This window comes from Saccostrea cucullata, unplaced genomic scaffold, assembly GCF_032062105.1.
Source record: "Saccostrea cucullata isolate Sc308-1 unplaced genomic scaffold, CSIRO_AGI_Scuc_v1 ctg9749, whole genome shotgun sequence".
NCBI lineage: Eukaryota > Metazoa > Mollusca > Bivalvia > Ostreida > Ostreidae > Saccostrea > Saccostrea cuccullata.
The window spans coordinates 17362-28338 of NW_026928369.1; the positions used below are offsets into that span (position 1 = coordinate 17362).

At 34.4% G+C, this 10977-nt stretch overlaps 1 protein-coding gene across 1 annotated transcript; it reads right to left on the reverse strand.

The window, feature by feature from the left end:
- Nucleotides 1-8194: 8194 nt before the first annotated feature.
- Nucleotides 8195-9788, reverse strand: LOC134277345 (uncharacterized; the record flags this gene model as incomplete). The annotated part of the gene is made up of 5 exons (XM_062759684.1): nucleotides 8195-8394; nucleotides 8563-8711; nucleotides 8881-9052; nucleotides 9186-9449; nucleotides 9602-9788. Coding segments are annotated over 5 exons (948 nt in total), but the record flags the coding sequence as incomplete, so codon positions are not given.
- Nucleotides 9789-10977: the final 1189 nt, after the last annotated feature.

The following is a 10977-nucleotide window of genomic DNA, read 5'->3' on the forward strand; positions in this document are numbered from 1 at the left end:
AAAATAAAACAAGAGATGTTTGTAAAACACTTATGCCCCCCTCCCCCCAAATTGGAATTTTTCCAATTCCAAGGGGGCAAAACTCTGTCAAAAATGGCACAATTGTACCCATAAAAGAATTTGACCTAGATATTCATCTGATAAATCTGTATACTACATTTCATCTCAGCATGTGCACAGTTGAAAAGAAAATGAACGGAAACTGCAAATAATTGAAATTTTTCTAAGTCCAAGGGGCATAACTCTGTGAAAACTGGTGCAATCGTACCCAAAACAGAACTTGACCTAGATATTCATGTGATATATCTGCATACAAATTTCATCTAAGTATGTCCAAACGTTGTAAAGAAAATGAATGGAAACTGCAAATAATTGAATTTTTTCTAAGTCCAAGGGGTATAACTCTGTGAAAACTGGTGCGATCGTACCCAAAACAGAACTTGACCTAGATATTTATCTGAAAAATCTATATACTAAATTGCATCTCAGCATGTGCAACGGTTGCAAAGAAAATGAACGGAAACTGCAAATAATTGAAATTTTTCTAAGTCCAAGGGGCATACCTCTGTCAAAAATGGCGCGATCATAACCAAAACAGAACTTGACGTAGATATCCATGTGATATATCTGCATACTAATTTTTATCTAAGTATGTGCAAAGGTTGTAAAGAAAATGAACGGAAACTGCAAATAATGAATTTTTTCTAAGTCCAAGGGGCATAACTCTGTCAAAAATGGTGCGATCGTACCCAAAACAAAACTTGGTCTAGATATTCATGTGATATATCTGTATACCAAATTTCATTTCAGTATGTGCGATGGTTGCGAAGAAAATGAACGGAAACTAAGTGGACCGACAAACCGACCGACAGACAGCAGCAAAGCAATATGCCCTCCCTTCTTCGAAGGGGGGCATAACAAAAGAAAAATGATATATCTACGCTACATTTCTCCCTTCAAAACATTAATATTATGAAAATCAAAGGCAATTTTTAAAAAAAAAGCTATTTCTACTCCAAGTTAAACTAATCAAGGGTACAAAAATGCTAAATATTAAATTTTGAAATTTTCAAAATTGATACAAATGTAAAATGAAAATAAAGGCTAAACTAATAAAATGATTGTAACTTTCAATTGTACAATGCAAAAGATTATAAAATGCAAATATATGATAAGTATTATGTACAACAAATACAAACTAGACATAAAAAAATTATTAAAGCAATTACTGAACGCAAAGAAATTAAAATACATTTCAAATTAAAATGTCACAGTTCATTATTTCCTTTTCAAGACACAAGACACACCGTCATTTAACTGTTAATAACTGTTATGTTCAAAACAACTGTTAATAATGAGCTCCCATCTCGCTTGCAAAGTCAGTCAATAGTTCATTCACATCGCGAAGTTCTATATTTTCAATATAGGTGAAAGTCACGTCTCTTTGTACTTCGCTTTTCCCCCAAGGATATTCAACAGTTTTTCTTACGTATTGAATAGTAATGGATTTTGTTAATTGTTCTCGGCCAATATTTTGGTTTTCGTCATCATCATTGGATTCTACGATGCACGGTTCCGCAGGCGAGGCACTATCTGTTGAAGATAAAAGTTCTTCAGAAACTTCCTCCACACGGGAATTTGAGTCTTCACTTTCAATCTCGCCATTGTTATTTTCATCAGAATTGATAAGAATATCTTCTTCATCTGAAGAAATGTCTTCATAAAAATCGCTTTTCACTGCTAAATAATCCATTGTTTCACTCGAATCATGCAGACCCCATCCCTCCACATCTGTATACCCCTCTGTTGTGTTGACAAATCAAGTAATTTTTATTTATAGTCGGCACATTTATACAATTCAGCAGAAATAACATGAGCTGTGGCGAGCTCTTTAACCGACTTTAACATATGTACACAAAGATAAAAACAAGTAAAAATATACATTGTTAGTAAAACAAAAGATAATTTAAATGAAGCGATTTAAAATGACACTTTAAGGCTAAAGAAAACAAAAATCACATATACTAGCACCGATTGAGTCCAGACACAGACATACAAGTGTCCGATCGGGGTTTTTCCTAGTCATTCACAATGTCATTTTCAAAGTGCGGGGTCTTTTTTTGACAAAACGATTGTTGGAGGTTTACAGAACCGATTCCCCTGCGTTATTTGATTTTGCAGTGTTCTTGCGTTGAGTTCACGTGTGTTCACGGAGTTTTCTTTCTCGAGTAAAACTGATATTATCTCCTGAAGTGTGAAAAAAGATATTTTTTTCGATCCCAGTTAACCAAATCTACTCTTTAACTCTGTCGCTGCTAAGACTGACAGGCTTCTCGAGTTCAAAATTAATAATTATATACTAGTATCTTGCCCTCTAAATAAGATCTTCCTGTTCCCCCATATAGCTTACACAGGATGAGAACCCAGCATTCAGTCGACTACAGAGTCACTGAAAAGACCCTTTCCCCTGAACATTCAGTTACCAATCAGCCGCTTCTTAACTGTCAAAACCGTAGGATGTTTAAGCTTTTGATAGACTTTGGTATTTTTATAAATTGTGATTCGACTATCGGATCATCATTTTTATTTTAGGTCTTCAGCCCGTAATGCATTTTAATATGCACATTTTCAAAACAATTAAAAAAAAATAATAAAAAACAATACTTGTTGTTACATTCCAATAGTTGTACAAAGGGGCATTACTTGTGTTAATTTATTGAATTACAAATTATTATTTACCATTTACGAGTTGCGAGTTCATGTACAAGTAAACTGACTGTTATGAATGAAAATTAATTTTAACAATATACATACATTCAGAGTGGTCAGCACGGATGAATTGAGGGAGATTGAGCCTTTCCACGACGAGACCTTCACACAATTCTCTGTCAGGACAGAGTCTGTGGGTGGGAGGGCTAAATCCACGCTCTCCCCCAGAGTTTACATGTGACACTGCTGGATCCCTCCAGCGATTCTATCAGCAACTCCCGTCGTTTTGAGTTCGGGGATTAAATGATGTCAGCAAATATTAATGAAAGACATAATTTAAAGTGTTTTAAAGTTATTCCAGTGTCATTTTCACTATGCAAAGTAGCTGCAGATCTGTAGTGTTATGGTTTTATGTATTTGTCTTTGACCATAAAGATCAAACAAAAATATATAAAACCATATCGCTACAGATCTGCAGCTATATACAAAGTTGAAACACAGAATATAATTTGTAATTCAAATCTTACATTTATATCACACATTTTTATGATGTGATTTTTTTATGATGTCTTTCATATGTGTCTTTGTTTATATGGCGGCTGGGGGCACCTTTCTCAATTTTCTATAATGCAAATGCTTACAAATTCCTTATCAATTTTATGTAACTCAAAGAAAAATGCTGTCATTTTTACTGCTCAAATGTTATATGAGAGATTTGTATTTTTTAGTGAACTGACAAACGTAAACTTTATGGTCTTTGAATTAAAAGCATAAGTTTGAATTCAATTCATTTACTTACTCTTTTCAGAATGTCCTTAACTGAGACGGTTCTCTTAGTTGGATTAAGGAGGATTTCGTCAACTGTTTGAGTGGGGGATGCAGAAACCTGTCAGGGATGTTTTGGTTCACTTCAAACTTGCCACCCTGGAAGACCTGAAATATAAGAATTTACAGGTTTATATGTATGATATATATTATTGATATGCTAAGTGTGTGTCGCTTTTTCTTAGCTTACCTGAGCTGAAAGTTTTAAGTGAGCTTTTCAGATACCCATTGTCTGTGAACTTTTCACGTTTTCAACTTTTTCTGAAGAACCACAGGGCCAATTTTAACCAAACTTTTATCAAAGTATCGTTGGGTAATGGGAAATTAAAGTTATTTAAAATCAAGGGCCAAGTCCCCTTACAAGGGGATATAATAAAAAAAATTAAAAAATAGGGTGGGTCATTAAAAAAATCCCAAGAACCACAGGGCCAGAAAAGCGGAAACATGTTGAAGCATATCGAGGTTACTGTAAATTCTAAATTGTTCATATGATGACCTCCTCGGATAGGGCAGGGCCACAACAGGTTATCTAAGTTTTTCATAGAAATATCAAATATCATCTTCTCAAAAAACCACTGGGCCAGAAAAGCTGAAACTTATGTGGAAGCATCCAAGGGTATTGTAAATTCTAAATAAAAAGTAAATTATTGAAATCTTGACCCCCCCCCCTTCCCAAGTTTCTCAGATGAGCAATTTGGAACATAGGCCTCTTTTTGACACATTAGTACCTGTAAGCTCATGTTGAGTGACTTTGTAAAATTTAAACAATTTTATATTAGAGTCACTTTTAGTGTTGGACTTCAAATATTTAAACCTGAATTTATGATAATTTTCCAAGCATTTGTAAACATAGTCTGGGAATCTGACAAAAATTTGGCATTTCATTTTTTCCACCAGATTTGATATATAGAAATAGATATGAAAGGTTTATTGAATTTTTATTAATCATAAGAACTTGATTAAGAAAAGAATGTAAATGAAACTTTACACTTATGATATAAGTAGGGCTAAGGGGCTTTATTAAGCACCCCACCCCCATTTATTTTGCAAAGATAGACATATAGGCTTTGAAGAATGGGGTTTACCTTATTTTTTGGTTTAGCCCCTTTTTACAAATTGCTTCCGACACACGTGTCTAAAATGCTATGCTTTATCCTTTACTGTAGATACATGATGTAGAATATTGAAGTGTTAAGTAATTTTTTTCAGGGTTAGCTGGAGAAAGAAATCTATCAGTAACTTACCCTGGAAGTATCATACAGACGTATTGTATCGCCCACAGATGCCCTCTTGCACAGATAGAAGTTGTTAACTTTGAACATTTCTCTGAATTTGAGTGGGAAGGTTAGTAATTTGATACTTTCATTGTGAAACACGAAGCACAAAGCAAACACTCTCCTAGATTGAATTTTTCCAATCAAATATATTTTCACATCTAATCCTTTTGTATTCATGATTTCTGAGGATATATCCAAATTGAAACATGTATGATATATTCCTCGCCTCAATTCCGTGTTTTCCCATATTACCCTATAAAAATAAATTTTTATATGTTTACATGTATGTGCTTCACAAAAATAAAAAAAACTTGTGCCGATATAATATAATCTCTTCTAAAACCCTGTAATACTTTCTTCAATTGCAATGTACACATGTATGTGTACAGCTGAAATAAACAAAGTCTATGACTAACTTCTGTCACTAAATACAATTTTTAAAGCATTTATTATAGGTGTAGAAGGAAAACATATATAATTTATAATTGGATCATCAATTTAGACCCCCGTATAACTTGTCAAATGTTCCAATTACTGAGCTAAGCCTACCCAGACCTACAGCCAGTCATGATAGTCCATAAAAATAGACGACAATAACAGAAATATTCATTGACCCTATAATAAATCATATACATCTTTTTGTTATTGCCTTGCTTAAAGACTATTTTTGGCTTTTCTGCTGCCTTGAAGCTTCAAAATGGATGCATGCATACATGCATGTACAAAATTGATACAAAATCGAACAGGCTATTTATATTTTGATCCAGGTTTAAATTGTTTTAGATTTTAAATTTAAGTCTAGAAGAATAACTTTTTTTAAAATTACAATAAGCTTTCATGCTTAATCAAAATCCAAGATTACCTTTGTTCCTTGACCAAAATTTTCCACAGGGATGATAGAGAATGAAAATACCTCGAGACATTTTTTTCATTTTTTCAAAATTCACTTCCGGTCGTCAGTTATGTCCGATTTCCGCTTTTTTCAAAAATATTAAATCCGAGTGAGATCTCAGAAACGGTAAGAGATTAAGGCACCAAACTTACAGGGATGATAGATCTTGATAAGAATGCAAATCCAATTGGGTTAAAATCGTCCGCCGTCACTTCCGGTCGTCACAGGAAGTGTTCTTAAAGAGCGGGTCCTGGCACTTTTTTACTATATTGACACTGCATAAGCTTTTACCTGCATATGTTCTAATATTTAGACATACATCTTATAAAGAGCTAAAATAAAAGACTTTGATCTGTAGAATACACGTTATTTTTCATAAAAAATAAATTTCTGAACGATAAAAACACATTATTTCTTGCCAAACTTACCTTGCAATTCTCCTTTCTACGGAGATTGCCGAGCGAACGCGAGATTTTATGAGAGTACACGAGACTTTATCAGTGTGACGTCACATCAAGAACACAACATGTCTGCGGACGACTCTTTTAACAGTGACAGCGACAATTCATTACCGGAGCCGATTAACGAAATAGATAGCGGAGAGGAGAATGATCAGAGAGATTGTATGGGGGTTCGACCTTATCGCTTTGAGCCTCGGAGAGCTGACAGTAACTCTGGCGTCGGAAACAGCGCGGCTCCAGATTCCAACCCAGTCAGAGAGGAGGAGGATCTTTCGTGGTTTGTGTTTATAGTGACTAAGTACTTGTTAAAATAATGTCTTATTAATCGCAAATAAATCAATAGTACCATAAACTTGATGTTATAATTCATTTCAAAACATGACATTAACATCTTTGTTCGTTTTAATCCGAGATTTCGTAGATGTGGTAAACTACCCCTCGCCCCGCCCCTTTCCATATTTCACGCCGAGATTACTTTTGAGAAATTATAGGTTAGACACTCGACCTTTAGCGTCAAGTAATTTATACTTGTGAACCTACCTTATATACACGATTAAGAATTATAGACTGACACAGGCGCTTGGTTTAGGAATAGGAGGGTATATTTTGTGTACATTATGTGGGGTCTTGTGTGTGTCTTGATAACTTCAATCTTAGAATAAAGAGCAAAAATCGCTGAAATTGGCAAATTTAAAAAATATAATAATACACATAGTAATATAATATTTATATAAACAGTGCTAATTTCAGCATTTTTTTTTAAAATTTTAACAATAGTATTTAGACACCCTAGAAACCACCCCATGAAATCAAGCGCTTATGAGTATTACAAGGACATAGAAAACCATAAAGGGAATGCATCAATCACCATACAAATTATTTTCACTTATATTATTTTGCTTAGAAAGATGCAAAAACTCAGTGTATCTATATCTACTTTGACAAAAGTATGTTTATTAAAGTGTACAGAATTCCAGTCTTCGACCAAAATAAATGTGTTGTGTCAAAATGCAAGACTCAACAGATTGGAGGATGCAAGACATCACGTGTCTTATGGTAACTTCACAGGATGATCCCTCAGTCAGCAATAAATTATTATTGTTGTAATCAAAATGATCCATAATCACCAGACTTAAATTCAAACTTTCCTTTGTAACAAGTAGTACCGGGTAAACATTCAACAATTTCTTAAAACTATTTCATCCCTAAAACTCTTCTCCAAATATGGCAATAAATAATTAGTATCTATGCATTTTAGGTGTACATGTGGTACATGTCAACCTATTGAAGGTCCAGACAACAGGTTTTGCTGTCAAGAATGTGACAAAACAAAAGCTAAGATAAATGAAGGAAATGAGCTGACCAAGAAAGATTTTATTTGCATAACATCACATCCTGGTTTTCAAAGTGTTTGTTTGGATCCATGGGTTTTAGAAACAGCATATTATGCTTACAGACAAGATTGGGGAAGGATACAAAAACCCCAGCATCAGTGAGTGCCTTAATAAATAAAACCTTGCATAAAATACAAATCATTAAACAAAAAAATAAACATTCATCCACATTTAAATATCCAACACATTTTATGTATATTAAGCACAATCTTTACAAAAATGTGCATTATTTTAGGAAGTTTAGATATGTGGCTTATCGTCAATTAGTAAGATGGTGTTGGGGTTTCCTGGGAAAGAACAACCGTACTCCTTTACCAGCCTGTGTAATGTCAAGCATTAGAAATGCATTTCCTGCAAATGATGGACAATACAAAAACTTTGAGTGGCCAAATAACTAGAAACCTAGGTAAGCTCATTCCAACAATAAAAAAAAATGCCGAATGTAGCATTTCTCAACAAACCGTTCTTACAAATTGTCAGACCTTAGAGGCAATAAAATAAGTACATACTGGTTTTGGTAATCAACAACAAGATGTTTGTGCATTCTGCTAAAAAGGCTTCTATGGAGTTAATTATGGTATACATTTACAATTTTATGTGGTTGTAACAATCAAATTACAGAGCACAGTATATTGACACAAATAGATGTATAAAGTGTCATCATCTGTTATATCTGGACACGAACATCTCCACAGCCTCTGCCTTGTCCGGTTGATCTGCATTTGCGGATAGAAAATTAGGTACCCTAGCACGTAGATTATCGATGGAATCTCGTAGTTGGCTTGGCCCTTGGATATATCGATCAACCAACTCTTGTTGGAGGTGCATGGCATAATCTACAATACAAAGTTTTTCAACTTACTGTCTCCTTCAATAACGATTTAATTTTAAAAAATCAGGTGATATAGAAGATTAACACAATGACTGTTTTTATATGAAAAAAATAACGTTTAACACATGAATATTTCAAGATCAACTAAAGTTTCATTAATATGATCCCATACCATAAGTAGGCTTAGTTTTGTCAGGGCGTACAACAGCTTGTCCTTTCCTTCCTTTTGGGTACCTGATCGTGAAGCATGGTTCTCCTTGTCTGGTGAACATTTGGTCACGTTCCGAATTCTCATTATTATGGAGTCCAGCCAAGTAGAGTCTGGTTATTTATAAAAAAAAAAAAATCACAAATTAATTAAAGCATATAGTGTCTTTTTTGGTCAATGATCAGCAATTCAGAATATTAGAAAGTGCCAGTTATTTTTGAAACTGTAATATTCATCATACGGCCACCTCAGTGTTAGAATGTATTATAGCATTTCACTCACCGACATAACATTCCAAGATAAGAAAAGGCTGTATTCTTGGGAGCAAAATGGAGAATCAAGCTATGAAATGCCTCCAACGAAGAAGTCTGCTCCTGACTGGAAAGTCTTGATATGTCTTTTAGGAGGGTCTTGTTTAAAAGAATCTTTTCCAATTGCTCAAAGGCTTTGCTTGCTAAAAATAAGAAAGAAATAATATACATAAATATAAATTACATTTGTAATGTATTCTGGATGACTGAAATTTTTTACAGAATGATTAAAATATGAATAATTTGTTGTATTTGAAAAGGCATAAAAAATCATACTAGGATTAAGCCACTCTATTTCCCGCTCGTCATCTTCTTCCAGGGGATCATGAAGACATCTTCGGAAAAGAGCATTTGGGTGGTTGTTGTGGATGTTCTGCAAATGCTGTATGACCGACTCCCACTTGGCAACAATCATATCCCCGTTGTTATCTGGTGTAGAACCTGCAGACCAATACATATGATTGGTGATGGACTGCTTCCATTTACCAACAATTTCACAATCCTTGACCTTGGCTAAAGCATCGAGTTTCTTTCCTGTGCCTACAAAATTATTTTATTCATGTGTTCAACTCATCAGAAATTTGTTTAAAATATATATATTCTTGTAAATATTTATACTACTTGAATTTCTAATATAATTTAAATATATCCATACTGTTCACCTCGTTTATTCTTCATTTATTAGTAGATACCTTTGGCAACATGCCAGATGTCATAGAAGTGGTTTGTTCCATCAAGATTTTCTTTTATCCACTTGTTATTCTGTATGTGTCTGTCTGTTATAAGGGTGTCTAACTGCAACCCCTCATCCTTCAGAAATCTTACACTTCTCTTTAATCCTTCATGCTCACACCATGAACTATTTGGAACTTCATTACTCTGAAGAAAAAATAGAACAGGAATCATACATGTATTCTTAAACACCTTCTACAAAATGTTCTGTCTAAATGTATCATGAATTGATGAATAATGAAGAAAGCATGATTTTGTTTTTACATAAGAAAAACTAGATGCTGTCATGAGACAGTAATACCCGCACTAAGGTGTTTGCCTCTAAATACACGCTCCTACATATTGGGCGACTTTCCAAGGAAATAGTCAAAATAATTCTATAATTTACATTAATCAAATTGATTATGAAATTCTCAGACCCTGTGACCTATAACTCAGAACGTCTTATATCTATTTTACACATGCTTAATTCATTATATACCAGTCTGAATTTTATTAATGATGTAAATTCATGCACGGATCTGTCGGGGGGGGGGGGGGCGATTTACAAGGTTAAAAATGTATACACTAAAACAAGGAAAAAGTTACAATGGACCCCCCTTGGAAAATGCAGATCCCCCCCCCCTGGTAAACACGAATATGTGTAAAATAGGTATGAAAAGTTAAACATTTGCGGCAATAGAAGTCACCACTACCCCCACCCCACCTTCACGATATTGGTTTTTGACGTTAGGGTGAGATTTACTTTAGGTTTTTTTTAGTGTCAATTTTTGGGATAGGATTTTTTTTTGTCTTAGGTGGCCCCCCCCCCCCCCCCCCTGGAAAAAAATTCTGGATCCGCGTCTGAAATTAGATTGTGATATATGTTTTGCTCATAATAGGACCTTTTTAAATTTACTATCGTTTGTAATTAATGAATTAATTTATAATTTGTTCTTGTACTATACATGTGAACAGGTAAATTTCTACATTACATCACGTTGCGTCACCCATTATGATATTTATAGATTAAACACCATTTGGCACACCTCGGCCGATTCCCACTTCATCTGATAAGGTGGCGGAATCGATGAAAGTTCGCCAAAATGGCACATGGTTGCAGTCTAGTGTGCATTGGATTAATTCATTTTGTGTTTTAATTGGATTTATATTTCATGAAGTTTACGAGACACAGGGGGTCGGTAAGTAGAAGTCAACGATTAGGTTAAAGTTTAGAAAGGGTCAAAGATCATCCCATGCCACACTAGACGAATTTCATATTGTGAAGTTATCTCCCGTTGTCGATGTGACATTCAGTTACTGCCAATAGTGGTGCGGATCCAGAATTTTTTTCGGG